General features: G+C 45.4%; 1 protein-coding gene across 2 annotated transcripts; it reads right to left on the bottom strand.

Moving 5' to 3' along the window:
- Window positions 1-875: 875 nt before the first annotated feature.
- On the bottom strand, window positions 876-14355 carry C1H12orf66 (chromosome 1 C12orf66 homolog). Of its 2 annotated transcripts, none has more exons than XM_032913169.1 (3): window positions 14080-14342; window positions 8717-8835; window positions 876-3357 (listed from the first exon to the last, which is right to left on the bottom strand). In XM_032913169.1, exons 2-3 carry the CDS (start codon window positions 8827-8829, stop codon window positions 2541-2543), a joined length of 930 nt encoding a protein of 309 aa, XP_032769060.1. In that variant the 5' UTR covers window positions 8830-8835; window positions 14080-14342; the 3' UTR covers window positions 876-2540. The 2 variants fall into 2 exon arrangements, with proteins under 2 accessions (XP_032769060.1, XP_032769054.1); XM_032913163.1 differs by having other exon boundaries at window positions 880-3357; window positions 8717-9002; window positions 14080-14355.
- Window positions 14356-25943: the final 11588 nt, after the last annotated feature.

Below are 25943 nucleotides of genomic sequence, written 5' to 3'. Positions count from 1 at the left end.
CACGTGATCGTACATCATGCAAAGCACCTTAAAAATACAACACGTTTAAGGGAGTTGGCTACACTTCCGGGCACCCAGAACTGAAGGTTGTGGTTTAGAAATAAATGTCAAATTAGATGGGCCGCAGGAAATGTACACATTTCTACTCCCATCAGCAAAGCAGACACTGCAGATCTCAGCCTCACCTCTAGGGTGCAAATCCCAATAAAAATCACTTTTCTTTTCTTGATTTGAACCAAAATATGGGCATCTTATATTTGTGTGCATATGTCACCCCTGCCTCCCCAAAGGCCTGTATCCTGCCTATGTTCACCATGACCTCTGTGGAGTTTTCTCCTTCAATGATTTTCTAGCTACATTCTGACTTGGGACCTGTGTTCCTCAGTGGCCAGGAATGTTACAAGACTTCAGATCTGCCTGGGGAGGAAGAGGAGGAGGGGGATGTGGATGCAAAACCAGGGGAGACAGCAGTCAAACAAATCAAAAGGCTGGCTCCACAGAAGCTGATAAAGTTGGTCAAGAAAGAAAAGCTAGAAAACGCTGAGGAGGAGGCAGTGAGCCCAGCCCTCGGGGCTGGAGAGAGCCCCCCCCACCCCGCCTGCCTCCCCCTCCCCCAACCTAAGAAGTCTCTGTCCAAGAAAGGAGGAGTCCAGTGTGGCATGACCTGTAGTCGAGGGAGGATGCCTACTGCCTACCCTGTGTGCTACAGCATACATGCTTGTCCAGCCCCTACGCCTGAGTCTAAATGTAACCTGTGTGGTGGACACCAGGGGCCCCACAGCCCAGCCCTCCAGTTTCAGGAGGCTCTTAGAGAAGAACCCCACAAACATTCATATGTACACAATACAACTTGCTTGATCAGAGAAAACATTATATATATGTAATATATATAAAACTTTATTGAGGAGCTTAGGAAACAATTAAAGAGACAGTACCAATCTTTGAGGTCCCTCCAAATACTGACAGTGCATAGGGACTTAAGAGTTTATGTTGCCTTTAGATTTTCTTAACATTCACATCTGCTTCCTGTTTTTTGTAAATACCTCTTAGATTACTCAAAATATGTTTAAAAATAAATATACAATTCAAATATGTATATATTTGACCATTTGAAGTAATAAACACTTATATATGTTTTATATACATCCCTCCATGGTCTACCAAAGCCTATATTCTTTTAGGTGCCTGGGAGCCACATCATTAAGGCTAATGGTGGTTTTAGTCAAGAAAAACACAAAAACACATACCAAGGATTATTTTTCAGTTTCTCAGCAAAACACAAAAAGAAGAAAAATGGTTAGGTTTTTAATTCCAAATGTTTTCAATTTTTTTAATGTCAAGGTCAATATTATAAAATTTGTTCATATTTGTGTAGAACCTGGAGAAGCTGCAGAGAAATCACTACCCTCTGTTTAAAGACAACTGGCTTAAGTATGTGTGAAAGTGGGGATGCAGGAACTTGGCCGGCGGACTCTTACACAGGTAGACCAACCATACTTGGAGGGGCTCTGTGGACGCCCCGCCAGACAATGGCTCCATACAATCTCGAGGGAAGCACTGATCTGACCATAATGTTTACATAAACTCCAAGGGACAAACCCAGCAGTCGCAGCTCAGTTCTTCCTGGTGGTTTCCTTCCGTGTGCTTCCCTGTGAACACACAGTGAGAAAGGACAGGGTAGCCTGTGCTGAGAAACCCGACCAGTACTGACTCTGAACTTAATCTCCAGAAGGCAAGAAACCACGCCAGAGGTGCTGCAGGATCACCTGATGACCATGAGACAGAACTGATTTGTGTAGCAAGCACAAAGTATGAAGTCCGTCATTTGGATTTTATAAAAATAAACTGTGCTGCAGAGAAGTGACCCCCAGCAGGTGACAACCCAACACAATGGCTTGGGTGGATCTGGGACAGTCTACTACCAAACCCTTTAAAGGTGAAGACTAGTGCGGACGGAGCTGAAGGTCACCAGGAAAGGACCTGTGGCTGGTTAAACTGCTTTAAGGACCAGTATCAATCGGTCATCTCCCACTTCACCACCTGATAGAAATTTCTCACCAAGATTCTAATTACACTATAATACTAATCAGATTAGCTTGTAAAACTAGTTAATACGACCGCTGAGGAAACTAAAACCAATCCCATCTGGCGTCTTCTCCCTGCAGCTCCTCAGGGACACAGAGAGAGAAAGGATGCTAGGAAGTGCATAGGAAGTGCATCTGGGCACAGTGTAACAAAAACAAATCTGGAAAGGTAAATGAAAGACCAATAAATATTCGATTGACATGAAATACAGGGAAATCAGGAAATGTTGATACTCCTTTGCTATGCCATGGTGCAGCAGTCACCATGGTTCTTCTAGACTACTCTTTGGAGACTCCGTCCTTGGTCCTAATTGCTTATGAACTGTGCAACATGATTAGGGAGGATCCGTCTTTAGCTCAGCTCTGAAAGCAGCATGAGCTAACCTAAATACAAACCACAAACTGCTCAGCTAAGGACAACGTAGCCAGTCTTGGAAAGCCTTGGCCAAGCTCCTGCTAACCTTTGGAGCCAGGCTTCAGACTTGCGAACACTTTGGGGTTCTTAAGGGCAAGTGAGAGCTCGTTGAGGAAGGAAATAAAGTGGGAGTCTCTCTCAGATTTCTTTGACTCAAAAATGACGACGATGGTGAAGTGGGGTTCCGGGCGGGTCAGGAAGTAGGTGCTCTGGACTTTGTCATCATAGAAGTGGACCACTTTCTCCAAGCTGTTCAGGTCGGATGCTCGGTCTGTCATGATCATGATAACATTGGGCCAGTGCATGACGGGCCTGTCACTGGGCAGAGACACCACGGCAGGGTACTGGTCCACTCCCTTGGGGGCCTCTCGGTAGGAATGTGGATGGTGGTAGCCATGACCCTGAAAGCTCTCTGAGCCCCGGTTGTCAAAAATTAAGGACACATTGGCAGCGTCATATTTCCTGATAAAACTGGAGATCTTTCCAAAGAGGTCCGGGTTCGCCTTGGCAGTCAGTGCTTTCATTTCTGAAGCAGTCGTCTGTCGGCTCAGCGCCTCGTGGAAGTAAAAGCTAAACTTGGCCAAGAGCATGGTTTTGAGTTTCATCAGCCAAAGGAAAAGGTGTGGGGGCTGCACGGCCTTCTGAGACTGCCCCCCAAACAGGTGTTTCTTGGTCTCCCGCTGCTTCTCAAAGGTCTGGCCCCAGCTCTGAAGCTTCGTGTGAGCATTGTGCAAGGTAACCAGCGAAGGGAGGAACTTCCACTCGGAGATCTGGGCCTGGGCCTTGAGGAGATGACTCAGCACGCCCACCTCCAGCTGGAAACTGCTCTCCAGAGGGCTGAGGATGGGGTGGTGAAATCTAGGGAGGGATGGGCAGAAGTCAATGGAAATGCCACTTCACACTGAGAAACCTGCACAATTTCAAAGCAGCAACAGCATAAACTCCAAACGCACTGCACTGCCAGGCAAGTGCTAAGGGGCCAAGTCAGTGTCGGGGGCAGAAAGACAGAGCCTAGGCTGGTTCATTTTTTAGAATATATCTAAATATGGTATATCTTGAGCATTTCATCTTAGTCTCCTAGGAAAATAGCCTGAATTTTGTGGGGTTTCTTTTAATGAAAGTAACTAACTTCTATCCAAAATTAAGGAGAAATTACACTGACTGTAATTCTTCATTTATTTTCTCTGAGAACTGTATGGCTCTCATCAGAACAAGGGATCCTCTTTTCACGGTGTGCAACTAAATAATATAAAAATACTAAGACATCTGTTGTCCACAGATAAATTGTTTTAGTGTTCACTGACCCATTTTACAGATGGCTATAAACACTGCAACCCCAAAGCTAAAGAGATAAAGGCATTTAATAAAGGGATACAGCACTTACCAGACAACTATTAACAATTCCACTTTCAAATCCCCCTTCGTAGTTAACCATGATTAAAAATAAAATGACCAAGGGGAGGCAGGGCACAGCACAGTGGATATATGCAATAAAGGTGCCATCTAGCAGGAGGCAGGGCACAGGCCAGGAGAGGCCAGTGGGGGAGGGTAAAGAAAAGTGACTCCTATGTAAGAAGATGGCACAATAAAACCCACTATTTTGTAATGAAACCTAAAATTAGCAGTTAACAGTCTAAATTCATAAATTCATTTGCCACAAAAATATCTAACACTTTTTAAAAATCACTTTCCTTAAATCCTCAAAAGATATATTTAAGACCTTGTGCATTCTGATCCTTACTCAAACTGAGTCACATTCATTTTTGTTTTTTGTCCTCTCCCCTCTGTTTCCAGCTCCTGTGAAATGATGACCCTACACCATCTCAGGGACTGGAGAGACTGCTCAGGGCTCAGTTCCCAGCATCCACATCAGCTGCCTCACAACCACCTCTAACTCCAGCTCCAGCAGATCTGATACCCTCTTCTGGCCTCCATGGGCTACTGCACGCACATGCACATGCCTTCCCCTCCACATATACGTATCATTAAAAATAAATAAATAAAATATACTATTTCAAAGTCAAGAGAGTACTACAATTTTACTTTCACTTGCCTTACAAAAAGTGTTCTAGAACGTTCTGGCCATGTTCTACAGTGACACTTTTACTGTGAGCAAGTGCTGCACACATATGTAAATTTACCCCTTACTATATACAATGTAATGAGATATACTCACTTATATTTTCAGGAGATAAATGTATGAATTTAGACTGGCAGCTGCCATCTGTAAGCACTGTTCCACTTCAAAATAATTTCAGAGGAGGGGGTGGAAGAAGATGCAGGAGGACCTTAGTCTCTCTAGAGGAGACTGGGCAGGCGAGAACATGGCCCTTCCTCCCCAGTGCTCCTCTCTTACTCTTCGGTCTCCTCTGCAGAGTCACTGTCTTAGAGAACTCTGCTCCCAAACTAGGGTAGACCCCCCCAGCACTAGCCACTCTTGGTTTTTTGTATGTTTGGTTTTTTTTTTCTATTTATTTATTAAATGTTATGCATGTGAGTGTTTTGTCTGCATTTGTGTGCACCACTTGCATGCTCTATGTCTGTAGAGGTTGGAGGACAGTGCTGGGTCCCCGGGAATTGGAGTTAGAGCTGTGCATCATCATGTGGGTGCTGGGAACTGGACCCAGGTCCTCTGCAATAGCAGTCAGTGCTCTTAACAGCTGAGCCACCTCTCCAGCTCCTCAGATGGCTTTCTTAGGCATGCCCACAGTAGGATGGGCCTCCCATATCTGTCAGCAGTTATGATGACATGTCCACATGCCAGACTGATCTAGACGACCCCCCAATTCACAGTCCCTCAGATGACTCTGGGCTGTGGCGAGCTGACAGCTTAAGCTAACAGAATAATGCTGGCAGAAACCCTCCTGCAGATGCTCCTGGACACGTGACCCATGCTAACTTTAAAATATCACAAGTCTAAAGGCGCTTCATGCCCCTAGCCTACCAACCGTCCCGGCAGTGCACTAGTGTCTGCTGCCTCGCCTCACAACAGCTAGGCTGGCTGACAGCTGAGGTGGCCCAATGTCTACATTTGGCTAAACCTGGGAAATAATTAAAGCCCAAAATTCCAAGCACGGTTTCTACTGAATGTTCATCACTTTTGCAGCATCAAAAAATCATTTTTAAAAAATCACAAGTAGGAGCCAGCTCTGATTTTCCTGATGCTTGTCACTGGAGATCACCACTTACAGCCAATACTCTGCTTCAAAGGACATAATTCTCAGAACAAACCTTCAGAAAGTCTGAACAAATGCTTCGTAACATTATAAAGAAATAATGTTCAACACTTATTAAGATGCATGGAATGAGGAAGCTATTTTTGGACCTCAAAAAAAGCTAAGCATTCATAGTGTCAGTCTGCATAACACAGACATTAGCTTTATGACATCATTTCCTGGTTCATAATGTCAGTCTGCATAACACAGACATTAGCTTTATGACATCATTTCCTGGTTCATAATGTCAGTCTGCATAACACAGACATTAGCTTTATGACATCATTTCCTGGTTCATAATGTCAGTCTGCCTAACACAGACATTAGCTTTATGACATCGTTTCCTGGCTTCCCCTCCTCTGGTACCTCACAGCTCAACTTGTGTTCAGATCGGTTCAGTGGCTGAGATCCACATATACACACTAAGTCACAGTTGCCAGTAAACCTGGACATGTCTGAGACAGGACACTGCCAACAACTTGTGGAGAACGTTGGTTCTAAAGAAAAGAGGAAAGCATGGCGGGAGGGGGAGAAAGAAAGGGGACAGGCAAGCAGGAAAGCGAGGCCAGGGCAGAGGAAGTATCTTACTTCCAGAGACAGACAAAGCTATCCACACCGAGAGAGAAGGGCCAGCATGGCAAATGTTAACATGACGTGAGGTTGGACAGAGGACATGTGTGTTCACTGCAGTCTGTTTACTTGCTTGCTTGCTTGTATGCCTGTGTGTGTACTTGAGTGAGTTTGTGCACTGTGTGTATCCAGGAGCCCACAGAGGTCAGAATGGTCATCAGATCCTCTGGAGCTGCAGTTACAGATGGGCACAAGCCAGGGTGTGGGTTCTAAGCCATTTCTCCCTCCTTGCTTTTTAACAGCCTTATTGGCATTAATTCATGTTTGTAAATGTACTACAAAGCCCGCCCGCTAAGCAGTCAGCTCAGTGTTTCAGCAGACCAAGGAACTGTCAGGACATAGGACTGCAACTGCTGGTCCAATGGTAACGAGGCTGACCACACTCTGCTTGCAGTTTTTCTTTTCTTTCCAAAATTTACTTTAAGTATGGGGTTTGGGGGACCGCATGGCATGAGTATGGGAGCACAGAGGCAAGAGGTATCAGATCCCTTAGAGCTGAGTTACAGACTGTGCTGGTTTAAATGAAAATGGCCCTGATAGGCCGACCCCCGGAGTATTGCTTTACTTGATGTGGGGCTTTGTTGAAGTGGGCGTGGCCTTTTTGGAAGCAGTGTGTCACTGAGGGAGGGAGGATAGGCTATGGGGTTGTGGGAGTCCAAGCCAGGCCCAGTGTCAGTCTCTCTCCCTGCTGCCTGCCAATCCAGATGTAGAACTCTCAGCTCCTTCTCGAGCACCATGTCTGCCTGCCAGCTGCCATGCTTCCCGCCATGATGATAATGGACTGAACCTCAGAAACTGTAAGCCGACCCCAGTGAAGTGTTCTCTTTTATTAGAGTCGCTGTGGTCATGGTGTCTCCTCACAGCAATGGAACACTGACTAAGACAGGTGGTTGTGAACTACCCATTCCAGAACCTGGTACTACAGCAATTAGCCTCAGATAAAGACAAGACATGACACTGGATGCTGAGACCTGAGCTCAGGTCCTCCGCAAGAGCAGTATATACTTTTAACTGCTGAGCCATCTCTCTAGCCTCTGCAATTAGTTTCAGAGAGGTGGCTCAGAGATAAGAGCACTGGTTTCTCTGTGAGAAGATGCAGGTTCAATACCCAGCACTCATATGGTGGTTCACAACTTTCCATAACTCTAGTCCTTTTGGCCTCTACAGGTATCAGGCATGCATGTGATATACATACATACATGCAGGCAAAACATCCAAACATGATATACTTCAAAGGAGATCCTTCTAATCCAAGTAGTATCTACTGTGTTAGGCTCCAAGGAAGCCAAAATAAAACTTAGCCCTTCGCTCTGGTTAAGTTGTTCTTACGTTCCTACAACTATTTTTTTTAAGTATAGAATAGAGTTTATTCAAGGCATGGGAAAGGGAGTTAAGAGGGTACTAGGGCACAGAAAGTGAGAGAGAGCAGAGAAGAGTAGAGAAGGAGTAGAGGAGTAGAGTAGAGGCCGGCCATGAGCATGTAGAGAGAAGGGGGTAGGGGAGAGGGGGGAGAAGGGACAAAGGGGAAAGAGGAAGCAGGAGCGGGAGTGCTCCTACAACTCTTTAGGGATTGTTTCCAGGGTTAGGCCGTGTGCAGCACATCGCAAAGAACTCTGTCTCTTTGTAAGGAGTAGGTTGTTTCAAATAACAGCAATTCTCCAGTTGAATAACACCTTTTAAGTTAAAACTGGCCTCTCAATAATTTCTTAGGTATTCCAAAGCACTTAAGTTTGTCCTCCTGACTTACAGACACATGCCTTCACTAAATGTCAAAAACAAAAACAGAAGAATTCTGACACACATTCGCAGCCACACGAGAGTAACAGCGGTAAACTCCCAGGTTGTCTCTCTGAAGAGAGCATTTATTAGACTACTGGCTGGTTGGTCACACTGCTCTCTATTCAGCTGTATGTGTGCACGCAGGTGCGTGTGCCTTGGTGCAGGGGCCAGGGGATGACATCAGGCACCCTGCTCTATCTCTCTCGGCCCTGTTCAGTGGACACGGGATCTCTTGCTGATCATCAACAGTCTTCCTGTCTACGACATCTTTACTTAGTGCTGGTGTTACAGGCACACGAGTGGCACCCAGCCTACATGGCTACAGAGTCAGGGCTTCGTGCTTGCAGAGCAGACGCTCTTATCCACGGAGCCATCTCCCCGGGCCCTGTGCAACTGTTCTATTGTGTGAATTCTGTTTTTCCTGATGACTTTTGGAAGCATCCATCCAGCACCATCAACTAAACCCAAAGGGCCAAGCGTGCACCTGCTGTCTGGGGAGACCTTCCTGGGGATCCCGGGGAGACCTTCCTAAGAGTGAGGGAAAACTAGAGCCCGTGTGGCTGGCAGGCTGTTGTGCTCTCCTGTGCACTCACCTAGAGCTGTACTTCTTGAGGATGGTATCCAGGGTGCTGACCAGCTCTTCAGTGTTGATGAACTTCTGGGTGCTGAGGGCGTACATCTTCTCGTAGAAGTCTGCGATCTCCATCCGGGCCTGAACAAAGAAACAGAGCTGCTCTGACAGGTGGGGGAGAAGCTCCTCCACGTGAGGAGCCGTTCCACCCGGGGCGCCTCGGCCGGCCACCACCTTCTTCAGTTCGTTATGTAGGGATGTGTAGATGGTGCGGATGGAGTCTTTCCTGCTGAAGAAGGACTGTCCCCCTGGGAAGCAGATGGCATAAGCAGATGACAGGTAAGGAGGAGGAACCAAAAGGACCTGGTGCCTCCCAACACCCACTTGAAAAAAACTAGAGCCGGTGGAGTCCACAGAGCTCCTGGCTGCAATGTGCTCCGAGGAACAAGTCAAATGAGCATTGGCTACAAAGTCATCCATGTAGCGATGGAGCTGGGGTTCTCTTACTCACGTTTCAATTTCCCCCAACTCCACATTCAAAATTACTTTAGAACATCATTACCCTAGCATATAACTGTTCCAGGATACTTGATCTCACTGTGAACCCCAAGACTGTGTCATGGTGTGGCTTAGCCCTTAGTATACACCTTTAAATCCTCTGGCTGGAATACAGACATGCCCTCAGTACATGCCTTTAATCCTAAACAATGAAGGTAAAGTTACTTTGTAGAAGGTAGCAACCATGTTTGAAAGTGATGTCTAATTGAGTGGCAGACAAAGTGATGAATGAGAGAAGGATTTGTCAGAACAGGATATGCTCAACTTTCACAAGAAGAGAGAGGAAAGGGGAGCGACTGAAGGAGCAGGGCAGAGAGAAAGAAAAAAGGGAGAGGAAGCAGTTTTACCAAGAGAGTTTTACAGAGCAGCACAGAGAAAGGAGGTAGGAGGCAGTTTACTGGGACAGTTGTACAGAGATAGGTTACAGAGAGAACAAGTCAGACACAGGTGAAGCCAGAACGAGCCCGAGAGTGAGGAGGAGTCAGGACAGACTGCCAGAGTTAGTCTGAGACCAAGCAAAGTGAAATGGCAGAGGCTGACAGAGAAGCCAGACTGAATCAGTCAGCTTGGGGAGGAGTTGGAGCCAGAACAGCTGAGATGACCAGCCAGTCAGAGTTCAGAAAGAGCGAGAAAGGGTGAGCTGATTCAGCAGTAAGCCTCAGAGGCTGAAAACATTCTAGGCCTGGATAAGATTGTGGGAAGGCCAGAAGCTTCCAGGGCTAGGCCTAGGTTAGCAGACAGACAACGTGAATAAGCCTCAGAGATGACGACTACAACAGGTGAATAAAAGTTACTTTACATATAACATAAAACTTGGATCTAAGGAAAAAAAAAAAAAAAACCTCTCCTTTTTAAAATAGAGAACCCGTGGATAATAGCACTTCAGTTAGGCCTGGCAGCCCAGGTACTTTGCTTTTCTTCAGAGAGGCATCACCCTTGGAATCTTATCTTCAGGCCTTGCCAGGAAATGAGAGTTAGGTCTCAGGGGAGGGGTGTGTGTGCAGTGTTCTTCACCGGGTTGACAATACAAGCACACTACACTGTGAATTATTAAGACCAAGAACGATTGACAATACAAGCACACTACACTGTGAATTATTAAGACCAAGAACGAATTATAAATAACTGTTGCTCCAACACAAAACAAAATGAAACAAAACAAAAACAAAAAAACACTCTGCAAAAGAATCAGAGCAATTACATCCTTGACAACAGTCACAAGGACCAAACGGAAGGGTAATCACTAGTCTTGAAGTTGAGCATGACTAGCTACATTTCTAATCACAGCCAGTTTCAAGGATATTTTCCTAAGCATTGGGTCTCGCATCAAAGAGCCCGATGCAAGGCTTTAGCACAACGAAAAGAAATGAGTGCTTACAACGGGTTTCCACAAATGTACAAAGACCTTGGAGATTTTCTGTTAAGCTCAGAATGCTTCAGTGAAAGGAAGGATGGGGGACCGCATTGTTTACTGGCTTCCACTGTTAAAAAGGGGTGTGGCCAGGGCAGAAACTTGAACTCTGCATTGAAAAAAGTAATGTCTGACTTCATCAGATCACAAGTGAACAGAAATACAATATAAATTCAAATGATACCTTTAAAAGCTTATCAATCAATACCTATCACCAGTAGATGAAACTAATACATAGAAGAAAGATCACCAATGCCTCACTTTTAATTCTGTCTCTTTTCTCAGAGCTTTCAACAAAACACCCTATCTCTTGACTACCCTGCCTTCTAGTACCCAACGAGGACAGTGTCCCCGTTCTAGTACCCAATGAGGATCGGTCTTCCTTCATCCTGGGAAGCGATCAGAAACGCCCATCTTATTTTCTTTTCCAGTATTTTCAATTTACAAATTATGATGATTTGGATTTTTTTCCCAGAATGTTCTAGTTATCAGTGACTGTTATTTCTCCAAAGTTTCCACCTTTTACCTCATAAAATTTCAAGCATAAAGAACATGTTAAGCATCTTAAGCATTTTAACATACGACTTCTTTGTGATAACTTTTAAACATCCATTCCTAAGTCACTCCAAGTATGCCAAGGTTTATCAATTAGGAGGTGGGGAAGTGTCCCTGTAATGAATCAAAGGGCAGACAGGTATGACAGTCTTAGATCCCACACTGCTGCCACTCAGCACAGTTTAACCACAGTCTTTCCCCAAACTGGTGGTTTTTCTGCCCTCAAAGCACAGAGAAGGGGCCAAGATAAAAGTCACACCCAGTGTTTCAGGGACAGAGCCAGGACACTGACAGATCGACCCTGTCAGGTCTGTCCTTTGTTTGAAAGCCTGTGCTTGCATTTTTAATCAAGACCAGCTACTACTGCCTCAGACAGAGGTCAAAAGACTTTTTTTTTTTCTTTTGAGACAAGGTCTCACTTTGTAACACAGACTGACCTAATAACTCTCCATCCTCCTGCTCCGGCCTCAGGAGCATTGGAGATTTCAAGCTCATTGTACCACGACAGTTTAGACTCACTTGAAATGTGCTAAGCCTGTAGGCCTTAAGTGTTCTCACTGCGGAAAGAGTGAGGTGGTGGGAGTCATCAATTCCCTTGCGCCTGGTGGTCATTTCATAATGCAGAGAGAAACATCAAGTTGGATATCCCAAGTACATACAATTTTTGTCAATTATGCCTTCAAAAAACTCTACAGACATCTCCAACCATGTTCCCTTGTCTCGCCATGCAACCCCAGCTGGCTCAGGGCTTGCTATGTAGACGAGATTGGCCTCAAACTCACACCTGCCTCTGGCTCCTGAGCGGGCAGACTGAAGGCATGTACCACCATGCCCAAGCAATGCTTCAAAAAGATTTAAAGAGTATGCGTAATTGTTTCATTTTGCTTCACAAAGAATACCATATGAATTCCAAAAACACATGATAGTGCTTTAAATAACAATTTTTTTCATTGTCTGGTAATCATAATATCATATATGTACCAATATACAAGCACAAAGACATTAAATTTTAAATTCTGGAACTCACCTATACTATTACCCGAGCATTTACGTTACAAAGCACTAAAACGTGTCTTTTTTAGAACATTTCCTCAGGAGGGAGATCAGCCCTGGAGCCCCGAGTTATGTTTCCCAGTATGAACTGATACATCGGCTCACCTATGAGACACCTGAGGTTCAAGCAGAACTCGGCACTTTACACAAGGGCCGCTTCACAGAAGCCAAGTCAGAGTCAGTAAAGGACTTCTACATGTTTGTAGACTTGGTGACCAGTTCTTTTTATACAAAATCCTGGTGCTTACAATTCAAACTCAGTGCAGATTTATGTATTTATTTACCACTGGAATTCACAAATGTACTTTAGGAAACCCAATTGACCTTCCTCATTCTCTACATCTGGTTATATATACAATAATATGTACATATATATCAGGGGTGGGGAGAGAAGTAATGCTCCAGCTTTTATCAAATCCCTATGGATGAGCTCAAACAACGAAAAAGTTAAGAATTATGGCATTTGGGTCAATCATCACTTTTCATAGGCAGGAAGCCCAAACCATTCTAAACTACCAGAATATTATCCACTGTCAATATTACAGCTAGAACATAGCCAATTTTCACACACACACACACACACACACACACACACACACACATCACAGACATACATGAATATGCATCATATAAATTATAATATATGTACATGCTTTGAATAAAGGCTATGTATACACTCAATCTGATAACTCAAGGCAGGTGATCAGTTTTGAGACCTACCACCTCCCATAAATGCATGCCCAGTTCACTACACTGTAGAAAATAGGACTGTAGCATTGTAATAGCAAATGCACATTTGTGCTGCAGTAACACTGTAGAGAGAAAAATATACCAAGAGTGAAACCTCTGACCACTTTTTACCAATAACTAAGTAGCAATTATTTGAGAAGCTACAGACCTTATGATCTCAGAAAGCCCTTACCCTGGAGTGTTTACCAAACGTTCAGTATTCAGTAAGCTAACTGCAACAGAAGGTGATCAACTCTGTATGTAATGTATGCTCTCTTTTATGTCAGAGATGTGAATCCTTCATTCATGAAAGGCCCTCAAACTTTTAACAACTAAAGGGTCAAGAAGAAAACAAAGTATTGGACTACCCACCCCAATTCTCTGGTAGACCGCTCTCACTTGCCATTATTATTAAAAGTAACGCTTTGAATGCAATAGCCCTTGACTTTTATGCATTACTTATCAACTAAAAGCGGATGGTTCTCGTAGTGATGATCAGTTAAGAGTTTCTGCATCTTATTTTCAGGGTTAAAACTTACATGAGGGCTAGCGGTGTTTACCATCCCCTCCCTTAACTCTTCTCCAGTTAAGGTTTTGCCTTTCCTGCCCCAGGATCCACTCATTCCTCCATTCACTTAACATGCACTGAAGGACTGAAGAGGGCATCGGGCTCCCCTCTGTATAAGAAGCCAGATGAAATTATTTATTAACACACCTAGGTTCCACCGCCTGGTTTTGCTCCTCAGGCCGCTGTGAGATCTAACTAGTGAATTGGAACGGGGACATAGAACTTAGTTAACTTGTCAATTATGAAACCAATCCATGCACGGTGCAAAATCGTAAACCCACGCGGTTTGGAGCATGCCCTGCAAAGGGCATCCGCCCATTCCACCTAGGCAGCGAAGGCAAAGGCCGGTGGGCGGGGCTTGCGGCAGAATAGGGAAGGAGGGGGACCGGTGGGAGGAGACCTGGGCAGAGTGGAGCCGGCCGCCGAGAGTGACTGGGCACCCAGACCAAGGCAGACCGGGGAGTGCACACCCTCTCCTTCCTCCTCAGGGACAGGGGCGGGGCGGAGGTACCTAGTTTCTGCCCCAGGTAGGTGAGGCTGTGATAGACCTTCTCGGCCGCGGCCAGGTGCGCCAAGGCCGCCAGCAGGGACAGCCAGCTGCCCCCCGCGCTCTTGTTGGCCTCTCGTTCCTTCTCCACATTGTCCTTGGCCTTGTCGTAAGAGAAGATACCCAGGTGAGAGAAGAACGTCTCCAGCACCGCCTGTTCCACCGGCACCGGGGCGGCTAGTGGGATAGACTCCCCCATGCGACCTGCGCGCCAGCTCCACCCACGTGGCTCCGCTCGCACTTCCGGGTTCCGAGGGGACGCGCGTGCGCGGCTGCGTGCGTGCGCGTGCCCGCGGCGGGGCGGGTGAGCTGGCTGGCGGCGGGTAGCTCCAGAGGCTCGCAGAGGGCGTGGCGAAGGCGGAGGGTCTAGAAGGCTCCTGAGCCTAGGATCTCGGGGCCGTGGGAGCCAGAGACCAGCAGCGGATCCCGAAGCTGATCACCTCCACGCCTCGTGACGTCTCCTACCCTCCAGAGGCCCCTAAGCGGCCATCGCCTTAGCTCAGATGACGTCATGCGGACTTGACGTCAGTTCTTGCGTGGCCATCACAGCCCAAGGCCTTCTCAGCCTTTACACCAACCCACCGAGGTTATTAGATAGAAGCCTGACAGGAGTTCATGGCTAGTCGCCTAGTTTTCAAACCGACACATGCCATCAGTAAGCATACTTGGCCAAGTCAGATCTGTGTGGGGTCAGTCAGCTTCCACAGCTAGAAGATTCTTCAGCTTGTCCATCCATCTCAAACTCCGTGAAGTTTCTTCCTTGCAGCTTCTCAGAGTCAGGAATAAATTCACATCAATCGGTGCTTTTTGTCATGAAGATTCTTCACAAGTTCGACATTTAAGAACACCAAACCACCTCAGCTCACATGTATGCACACTCCTTTGAAGTATTTGACATATAAATTATACGAATTAGAGAGCTTCACTGGGATATTTCCACACACGAATGTATCATGCTTTGACCATGTCCATCTCCCGCCCTCTCCCCCTCTTTGATGCAAAAGCAAAAAGTTTATTTTCCGGTGCATCGAAGTTGATCTTCAATTAGTCCCCCAAGGGGAGTGACTAGAAGGCGATGCCCCCTCTCTCACACTCCCCTCTCCAACTTCCTCCCTTCAACTTTCTTCCCAGCCCCTAACAATCCTTCTCACCTATCAAGAGAACATGATGCAAACCTAGGAAAAATATTTACAAGATATGCCAGGTAAAGGGCTAATGTTTTAAGTTTTGGTGGACCAAGATCCTTTTCTAACCAATAAAACAAGAGGTTATGGATCTGCTGCGACGGCTATGCAGGGAAGGGCACTTGCTGCCAAGCCTGAGACCCAGAGTCAGATCCTGGAAACCTATGTAAGGAGTACTGAGTCCTGCAAGTTGTCTCCTGACTTCCACATGAGCACACAGGTATACTCACACAAAAACAAATAAGTGTTTGAAAGTCTCAAGAGAAATATAAAACGCAATTTCTATGCCCAATTGAACCATTTGAAGAAATGCAGGCTAAGCTACTATATTCCTTAGGAAGTGAAACTTCTTTTTGCGGAAGGGCCTGTGTAGACAGAGTTGGCCTTGAACAGTCTGAGGCCTCTGCCTGCTATGTGTCAATGATGCCCAGGCCCAAAATAAGTTTAAAATATTGTTATGTTTTTTCGTAGGGGCATATGCTCACATGAGTGTGTGCAGGTGTGTTAGAGTACACATACCCGTGTGTGCTTTCACATAGAGACCAGATATTATTTCAGATCTTCCTTAATGTTTCCCTCCCTTAGTCTTTGACACGGGATCTCTCGTTGAACCTAGAGCACACAGATTGTTTAGTTAGCTAGCCTATGACCTTTAGGGATCCACCTGTCTTCGCCCACCCACAGCCCAGATTTAAACATTTGCCCCAAGTCCAGCTTTTGTGGGGATCTGATTTTAGGTCCTTACACTTGCATAGCAGTTGCTTTATGGACTGAGCCACCTCTCAACCCTGTGTGCACACTCCCCAAACTAGTTTTCAAGGGATGCTAACTATACTGTGCAGGTACATATGCTAAATATACCGTGCAGGTACTCTTACTATGCGCTGCGGATGGGAATATAACCTGGCTTGACATCTCTAGATTACAAATGGCGGGACCTATATCAATACGTGGGTGTACATTCGCTACAGTGTTGAGTGTGTAAACAGAACCCAGTGCATTAGATCAGAGCAAGCAGAACATTACTCGTCTTATGAGTGAAAGCTTCTACCCTTTATCCAATGCTACCACTCCTCCCAACCTCTGACCGCTTGTAATTTCCATTCTGCTGTTTCTTGAAGTTCACCTGTTTTAGATTGTCCATGCAAATGAGATGATACAGTACTTACCTTCCTATTCCTGGCTTATATTACATAGCTTGTCCTCTTACAGGTTCATCAAGGCGGCCCCACAGGTGGCCAGGTTTCCTTTTAATGACTAATATCCCATTGTGTGACTGCACCACAGTATCCTTCCCTGTTCATCCGTGACTGTGCATTTATGTTGTTCCTCTGTCTTGGCTATGGTAAATAATGCTACGGAGGGCACAGGGTTATGGGTATCAAAGTTGCTGGTTTCCTGTGAATGTGTGCCCAGAAATGGGACAGCTGGACCGTATGGTAGTCTGATTGCTAATGTTTTAGAAATTCTACACGATCTTCTATCACGGCTGTAGTACTTTATGCTTCCTCCAGCGGGGCTGGGGTTCCCTTCTCTCAATACTCATTATCACTTGTCCTTTTAATAATGACAATTCTGACACATGAGATAATATTTCATATTTTTATCTTGTGTATGAGTGTTCTTCTATATTATTCTTTTTATGAATGTTTGCTTATATGTATGCCTGAGTACCATGTCCGTGCCTAGTATCCAAAAGCCAGAAAAGGACATTTGGTTCTCCAGAACTGGGCTTACAGATTGTCTTAGCTAAGGCTTTACTGCTGTGAACAGACACCGTGACCAAAGCAACTCTTATAAGGACAACATTTAATTGGGGCTGGCTTACAGGTTCAGAGGTTCAGTCCATTATCATCCAGGTGGGAACATGGCAGCACCCAGGCAGGCATGGTGCAGGAGGAGCTGAGAGTTCTGTATCTTCATCTAAAGGCTGCTAGCAGAATACTGGCTTCTAAGCATCTAGGATGAGGGTCTTAAAGCCCACATCCACAGTGACACACCCACCCCAACAGGGCCACACCTTCTAATAGTGCCAATCCCTGGGCCGAGCATATACAAACCATCACACAGATGGTTGTGAGACAATCAAGCCTGGGTCCTCTGTAAGAGAAGCAAGTGCCCCTAACCACTGAGCCACCTCTCCAGCCCACCTTGCATGGCTTTTATGTTGAGCACATTAAATGTACTTGTCCGATTGTCTTCTTTGGAAGAGTGTCTATTGAGTTCTGTCCCTGACCCTCAACTACTTCTCTGACACAGACTCTTACTTCGTAAACTCGGGCTAAAGCTTCAGGGGCAGCTCCCTGAAATTCTCCTGTTTGCTCAGACGTCCTGGTCATCACACTAAGATCCTTCACCCATTTGAAAATCAAATTGCTTTTTGCTGTTGAGTGCATGACTGTTTACATATTTCGCCTATTAATCAGATCAGATACAGGGCTTGCAAATATTTTCCGAGGGTTGCTTTTTTTGTTTGGATGATTGTTTTCATGGCTATGCAGAAGCTTTCTAGTTCAACAAAGTCTGTTTGCTTATTTTTGCCATTGTTACCCACTCTTTTGATGTCCTCACTGAAACAAAGTCATTGGCTTTGTAGGTGACTGACTGTCATTGAGCCATGTCAAAGACCGATGTCAGGGACCTTCCCCTCAGCTTTCTTTTCTTCTCTTTTCTTTTTTTAAATTGGATTTTTTTAATTTACATTTCAAATGTTATTCACTTTCCCAATTTCCTGGCCATAAGCCCCCTATCCCATCCCCTTCCCCTTCTTCTATAAGGCTGTTCCCCTCCCCAACCATCCCCCCTGACATTCCCCTGCACTGGGGGGGTCCAACCTTGGCAGGACCAAGGGCTTCTCCTCCCATTAGTGTCCCTCTGCTTTCTGTGGGGAGTTTCACAGCTTTCAGTTTCACAAGTACGTCTTTAACCCGGTTCAAGTTAATTTCTAATATGATGTTAGAGAAGGCTATGATTGATGTTTACATATTTACTTTTTCCAATGCCATTTACTGAAGAAACCATTGTTTCCCATCCCTGCATGTTTTAATGTTCTTCTTTTGTTTTGTTTTGTTTTTTTTGTCTGTTTTGGTTTTTGTTTATTTTGTTTTGTTTTGTTTGTTTTTGTTTTGTTTTGTTTTGTTTTTGTTAGCATTTCTTCTAGGCTCTGCCCCACAGTTACCATTGCCAGGGACTGCTTGACCCCTCCTTACTCTCTTACCCTCTTATTCTCTCTGTCCCTTTTCTTCCCATTCCCCTCTCCCCCCACTTGTTCATGGCCGGCCTCTACTCCTCCTTCCCCCAACCCCCCTCTTCCCTCAACTCCCTTCCCCACACTCTAAATAAACTCTATTCTGTACTACAGCAGTCATGTGCCTGGTACCTCAGGGGGGAAGGGATATCTCAGCATGGGCCTGCAGAAGCATCCCCTTCCCCACCACCTCCAGCACCGACTTCACCTCTACCAAACATATCCCTGGCTTCTTTTTCTTCTTTATAAAACACAACAGTTTTGGTTTTGGTAATTTTGTGTAGATGGCTGTCTGTAAGCAGGCGAGGGCAGGTGAAAGACAAGGGTAGAGCCTGTGATTGGACAGTAGAAAAGGAGGGCGGGCTGAGAGTTTTGGAGAGGCGGAGGAGATAGAGGAAGGAAGGAAGAGGGAGGAAGAGGAGGTTGACCCAGATCCATGTGACTTTAAACAGCCACAGGTGGCTATGGATATCATATAAGGGTGGGTTATTACAGGACAACTTGTCCAAGCTAAGTGGGCGGCTTACACCAATACCAATTGGCTCTGAGTCTATTGTGTAAGTAGTTTGTGAATTGAGAATTTACTGACATAAATCTGACTGATAAATTACAAGCGTCTAGAGTTTTGATTTTACTGGGTTACAGGGACTTGTGACACGTAACTGCGAGATGGGCAGTCGCTGCATGGGGCTAGCCTTGGAGGCAACAAGACCGCTGGGGTCAGAGAGTAGCTGGAGTTAGCATGGGATGGTGCTTCCTAGTTTTTTGGGTTTTTTTTTTTTTTTTCAGGAAATACTTTGAGACTTTATATATTTGGTAATGAGTAATAAAGATAGTTTTAATTGTATGAAATATTTAAACTAAACACAGAGTCTTTAAAGTAAGCCAATCACACCTTCTCTCTTCTTTTCTTTTTCATGAGACAAAATTCACCACAACATCTCACTTTAAGCTCTCGACGCACCTCTCACAGTCTATAGAGTTTGGGACTGTTTTTCCTCAGTAAGAAAACTCAGATTTTGAATTAGGAAACTTTATTTAGGTCAGACTTTTCTGGGCTTTGATCATCTAGTGACTGCACTGGTAATATTCCAGTAACTTGTATCCTTGCACTCTAAAGGATGTGAAACAGGTTACCAATGTATATAACATATTCTTGTACATCCCAGAGGTATCAGCTCTTCGGCATCTCCAAACTCATTGTGCACCTCCAAGAAAGTCTCCAGAGTGGCAATTTCTTAGGCTCTTTGACCATAAAGATAGAATTGCCCATGCTGGGCGGGGCCTGTTTGCACCCCTCCCCCACCACCTCCCGCACCATACCTCAAAGACTATGCAGCTCCTAAAAAGCAGGCTTTGCCCAACTTAGGGAATACTTCTCAGAAACAGGGTGAGACTTTGTGTTCTGTCGTGAAAATACTTTAAAACTAAGGGTATATATTTTTAAAGGGTTTTTAAGAATGTTTTCATTTGAAATAGAATTACTTCACGTTCCCCCTTTTTTCTCCCCTTAGCTCCTCCTAGCTGTCTTCTCTTGAACCTCTCCCATTTTCCCCCACTTTCAGGTTGATAGCCTCTTTTTCTTTGATTACATTGGTTACATACATATGTTGATATGTGTGTTTTATATTATTGATATATGTATGCGTATATGTATGTATACACAAACATACACACAGACTGACACAAACATAGCCCTAGGCTATCTTTTTGTCCTTTTTGTTTATTCTTCTCTCATATATTACATCCTGACCGAAGTTCCCCCTCTCTCCCCTCCCCCTAGTCTCCCCCCTGCTCTTTCCCTGGGAAACACTCCTGCTCTTCACCTCCCTTCAGAAAAGAGCAGGCCTTCCAGGGACATCTATCAAACATGGCCTAACAAGCTACAGTAAGACCAGACACAGATTCTCAGTTCAAGGCTGGACAAGGCCACCCAGTCCCAAAAGCAGGCAGAAGAGTCAGAGACAGCCTCTGCTCCCGCTTTTAGGAATCCCACAAGAACGCTGAGCTATATAACCATAACATATGTAGAGGGTCTGGGCCAGTCCCACACAAGCTCTCTGATCTCTGTGAGCCCATTTGAGTTCCGGTCAGTTGATTCTGTGGGCCATGTTCTCATGTCCTTGATTCTTCTGGCTCCTCCAATCCTTCCTCCTCTTCCTCCTCTTCCTCCTCATCCTCTTCCTCCTCTTCCTCCTCTTCTTCCTCCTCCTCCTCCTCCTCCTCCTCCTCCTCCGCTGGCCTTAAATCACTGCCTATAGTGTTTGTCTAAAAGCAGGACCTAGCAAAATCCCCCTCTTTTAGAGCAACACCTCCATTGCTATTGCTGTTGCTCTGTTTTTCTGCAGCCACCAGGGAGACTGTTTCCCCGCAGACTATCTGATATTCTGGCTCTTAGAATTCTTCTTCTACCTCTTCTGAGTTGGTCCCTGAGCTCTCAATACAGGGACTGTGATGTAAATAGACCCCCTGAGCCTGAGCTCCCTGAGATTTCTTCATCTCGGCGTTGTGTTCGGTTGTAGTTTTCTGTGATGGTGTCTACTTGCTGTAAAGAGAAGCTTCTTTGATGAGGGGTGGTAGTTACAATTATTGGTGGGTTTTGGTGCCTCTCATTGTCTTGAAGGTAAGAAAGAAGAATATACTTGATCTCTTGGACACATGAACAGCTATGGTTCTTCCTTTTGCTTCTATCCAAGTCTCACATATTAATTTGAAGTCCAAGGGTTTGTGATCTACTTTAGACCCTCCTTTCTCTTCTCTTCTTCATTCAAAGATCTTTCCCTGGAGCTCAGTTGAATGGCCTCGAGGTGGAAAACACCAATCTTAGTTTAGAATCAACAGATAACATAATTGCTAGGCTCGGAACCTAGCATTCTAAATTCACCAACTATTCTATTGTAGAAATCTTCTGGTGTGGATCCTGGTGGGTTCCACCACCCAAACTAATAGCCCCCAGCCTATATCTTGGTTGCCTTGTCCCCATCCTTTATTTAACACAACAATTTTGTTGTTTGTTTGGGTTGGGTGTTGAGACCCAGGTTTCTCCATTTAGCTCTGGCTGTTCTGGAACTTGTTCTGTAGATCAGGCTAGCCTCAAACTCAAAGATCCACCTGCCTCTGCCTCCTGGGTGCTGAGGTTAAAGGTCAAAGGTTAAAGGTTAAAGATCCACCCACACCTGGCTGCCTGTTTATGTTCTTATGAAAGACTAACAGACTTAGGCATTAGGGGAGAACCTGCTGCCATTCTTTCCAGGGATGACGGTTAATGCCAAGGTCCCAACTGGTGAAAAGGAAGAGTGTCTGCGGAGTGCTGAGCCACAAGTGGACATCTGTATCGCATTCCTTCCCACCACCGCAGACAAGGGGCAGAAGAGCCAGGAACCAGAAGGATTGCTGCAAAATCGTGGCATGGCTGTTGACAGCACCCATGGACGCACAGCAGCTCTGGTTGTGTCTACCTGAGACCTTCACTAGATCAAGCCAGTCCACATTCCAGCATGGATGGAGAGAGGCTCATGAGGCGCTCCAGGCAGTCACTGCTGGGAAAGGGAAAGTCGGTTTTCCTCAGCCATGCAACCTATGACACTTTTCTTATGCTCCAGCAGATGGGCCAACCCTGTGCCCAGGGGGTTACAAAGATAAATGAATGAAAAGGATGTGAAGTTAGGAGGGATCGTGGGGGACAGAGTCCAGGAGGAGTTGGAAGGAGAAATAGGCACAGATACCATCTAAATACACTATAAACGTGTGTGAAATCACCAAAGAACGAATCGCCTTTAAGATTAATGACCAGCGTTCAGAGGATTGCCTCTGGGCTCCCTGCTATGTTCTCTTGGTCTGTGTCTGATTCCATGGCCAGTGACATGCAGACAAAGGGCTGTGTTCATGTAGCACTGTAACATGAGTTGAAATAGAAATATGGCCCCTTTGTTCTCTTGAAATCGTATTTATTTGTTTTATTTAGGAGTGTGTTTGTGTGTGTCTGTGTGTGTGCACGCACATCTGGGCTTATTATTCTTTGAGTGTACCACGGGCAGATCCAGTGAGTGCCCTCACACCCTGCCTCTTCATACCAACCTGAGAGCTGATCGCGAGCTGTCCAGTCAGAGTGGCACCACACTGAGCACAACTCTGTCTTCCACTTCCTCAGCCCGTGTCATTCGTTTTGTAGGCCACGGATGAAATCACTTCTGCTACTTGCTTTGGTGTTAGGTGACTGGCTGTGTTTAACTTACCATGGCCCTCATCTCTACCGCCTCTGGAGAACGCCAATACAGTCTCAAAAAAGTAAGGTGGACTGAATCTATGTTCTTTACATTTGAGGTTGGCAATTCTCCTTGTTTTGTGAGAAGGTTATAAGAAAATATGTAGACTTAATGACATGAAAGCTAATGACATATTGAACATTAAAGTTGTAAGGCAAGAAGTTGCCTTTATTGGTCGCACGTTTGGCCTGTAAACCAAATATTCTAGTAAAAGAGATAAATGTTAAATATCTAGTAAAATAACCCCCTATAAAATAACCCCCCGATATCTATTGCTTCATATAAAATAACTCCCAAAGACAATAAAAATTAGTGTCTCTCAACATTTTAGTGAACCTGGGAAATTAAAAATGGCTCCACTGGGCAACTGTGACTCAGCTTCTCACACCCTCCAGTCCAGCAACCATGAGAGCACAAGTGAGCTGAAAACCTCCTGGAGACACAGACTCTCCTTCCAAGGTGACTCTGCCACACGCTGGTGGGCTAGCAGACTGCTGCCACACAGGCGTCTCCACCAGCTGCTCGAATCCCTTCACAGCACAGCTGCTGGCTCAGGCTGGGGCTAGTGATTAATACAAGACAAGGCATGAGCCCCAGTGCTTCTCATCGCTTGTGCTTGGAGTTGATCTCTTTTTCGCACTTAGGGCCAGCCTTCCTTTAATCTGCGCAGGAGGACATGAATGCGAGGAGGCAAGCATCTGGGGTCCTCCTGGAAACTGCCTAGCACAAACAACAGTATCATTAACAGAGAGTGACCCAGCATCCTGAACATACCACCGGATACAGAAGCCTTTAATGGCTCCTGCAGTCGCTGTTTTATTAATTAAAAAAAGGTTGCTGTTGTATTTCAACCAAAATCTCCCCTATTCAGTCCAAAAGAACCATTCTGCTCAAATCTGCTGACTTGATGTGGCTCCTCGGGGGATGTGGAGAATTCCCAGAGGGATAGTAAGTGTGGTGACATAACCACTTTAGGTGGAGCAAATCATATTGGCTGAAAGGGGACATTAAAAGTGAGGATGGTCAAAATCCCAGCATAGATGAGGGAACCCACTCCAGGTTCCACACTCATGGGATGAAGGAACACTCCTTCTCTCAGAGTGTGGCTGCTGGTGGCTCGTGTCCCAGCAGATAGGCACACACCCATGCATTTATGGGCTCCATTAATTGGACTCAGGGAATTACAGTTAAAAAAGCACATGAAGGGGTTGGGGATTTAGCTCAGTGGTAGAGCACTTGCCTAGGAAGCGCAAGGCCCTGGGTTCGGTCCCCAGCTCCGAAAAAAAGAACCAAAAAAAAAAAAAAAAGCACATGAAGTTGTACAGAGTACTTGGGGGAGCTGGAGGTGAACAGATGGATAAGCTTAATATGCATTGTTAATAAAGTATGAAATTTTCAATGAATAAAAATATTCCTAAAAATGGGGTGAGACATTCAGTCTTTGGCTTAAGGAGCAAAACAATGATTTTCTTCTGAACAATTATATATTTAATTGTTACTTAGATTTACTTCTCCTTTTCTGATCTGTTTATGAAGTTAATACTATCAATAGACAGACTGTTGTTGGGAGACCACTCACTGTAGACAGACCAAGTGCTTCATGCGTCACTGATTCCTACAGGTCAAGATGGGTAAGCTCAGCACCCTCTGAACTCAGGGGTACGGGGACGCTCTGAACATCCAAGTATTTTGTCTGTGAAGATTTGCATATGCTTGACCCAGGGAGTGGCACTATTAGAAGGTGTGGCCTTGTTGGAGGAGGTGTTTCACTGTGGGGGTGGGCTTGGAGACCCTCCTCCTAGCTGCCTGAGGATGCTCAGTCTGCTCCTGGCTTCCTTCCAGTGAGGATTTAAAACTCAACTCCTCCTGCACCATGCCTGCCTGGATGCTGCCATGCTCCTGCCTTGATGATAATGGACTGAACCTATGAACCTGTAAGCCAGCCCCAATTAAATGTTGTCCTTTATAAGACTTCATTGGTCATGGTATCTGTGCATAGCAATAAAACTCTAAGGCATTGTCCGAAGAGCAAAAATCAAGGAACTGGAAAGACTGAGAACCAAGATCCATTTCTTCAGCTAGATGTGGTGGCCCACATCCGAAACATAGCACTCAACAGACACAGGATGCTGGCTCTGAGCTAGCCTATACATACAGCCTGGACTGCAGCAGTAAGTGACTTGTGTCTTGTCATTAGGGCATTTTGAAATTGTTTGTACCATCCGTTGATCCTGATGTGGTTTCTCAGACCTGCCAGGCTACGTGACCGAAGGCATGTTACCTCAATAAATGGCACCTAACTAAAAGCCCACTACCTGTCTCCTTCGTTTTCTTCCAAGCCAGTCAGAGACAACCACCTTTGATGGTTTGCATGTTTGGACTGGGGAGTGGCACTATTAGGAGGTGTGGCCCTGTTTGAGTAGGTGTGTCACTGTAGGTGTGGATTTAAAACCCTCCTAGCTTCCTGGAAGCCAGTCTTCTCCTAGCAGCCTTCAGATGAAGATGTAGAACTCTCAGCTCCTCCTGTACCACACCTGCCTGGATGCTGCCATGCTCCCACCTTGATGATAATGGACTGAACCTCTGAACCTGTAAGCCAGCCCCAATTAAATGTTGTCCTTCTAAGAGTTACGTTGGTCATGGTGTTTATTCATAGCAGTAAAACCCTAACTAAGACACCTTAACCCTCTCCAGGGGAGAAACACCCCCTTTCTTTTCCAGCTAGAACCTTAATCTCTGCCCAATCCAGAGGTAGCCCCCGTGACCCTCCAAATAATAAAATCTCCTGTGAGCTGAGACTCTGCTGTCCGGGTGTATCGGGGCCACTTTGGTACCTCTCTTGATACATCAGGAGTGTGATTGAGACAGATTTTTGCTGAGAAACCTTCCTTGGCTTATGATCGGGGACCACACACTGGATGTACAATAACCTCTTCTATTGTCTCCCGAGATTCTTTACTAAAATTACTACCCAATCGGCAATGACTCCCACAGCTCTTTGGCACCTAACTTCCAACTGAATTCCTTTTACTTTTATATGTAAATAAATTAGCATCTGTTTAACAACACATACACACTCTTTTATGTTTAATTAGCTCTTCCAATTTTGTTTTTCCTACACATCTAATTATA

Source organism: Rattus rattus, chromosome 1 (assembly GCF_011064425.1).
Source record: "Rattus rattus isolate New Zealand chromosome 1, Rrattus_CSIRO_v1, whole genome shotgun sequence".
Taxonomy (NCBI): Eukaryota; Metazoa; Chordata; class Mammalia; order Rodentia; family Muridae; genus Rattus; species Rattus rattus.
This window is presented reverse-complemented; position numbering and strand designations above follow the sequence as displayed.

Excerpts from the sequence above, each read along its gene's own strand:
- C1H12orf66 (XM_032913163.1), bottom strand. The coding sequence starts at position 14,314 with ATGGGGGAGTCTATCCCACTAGCCGCCCCGGTGCCGGTGGAACAGGCG. Across the intron at positions 9,003-14,079 it reads CTACCTGGGGCAGAAACTAG|GGGGACAGTCCTTCTTCAGC; the intron begins GTACCTCCGCCC and ends TCTGCTTCCCAG. Across the intron at positions 3,358-8,716 it reads CTCAAGAAGTACAGCTCTAG|ATTTCACCACCCCATCCTCA; the intron begins GTGAGTGCACAG and ends ATCCCTCCCTAG.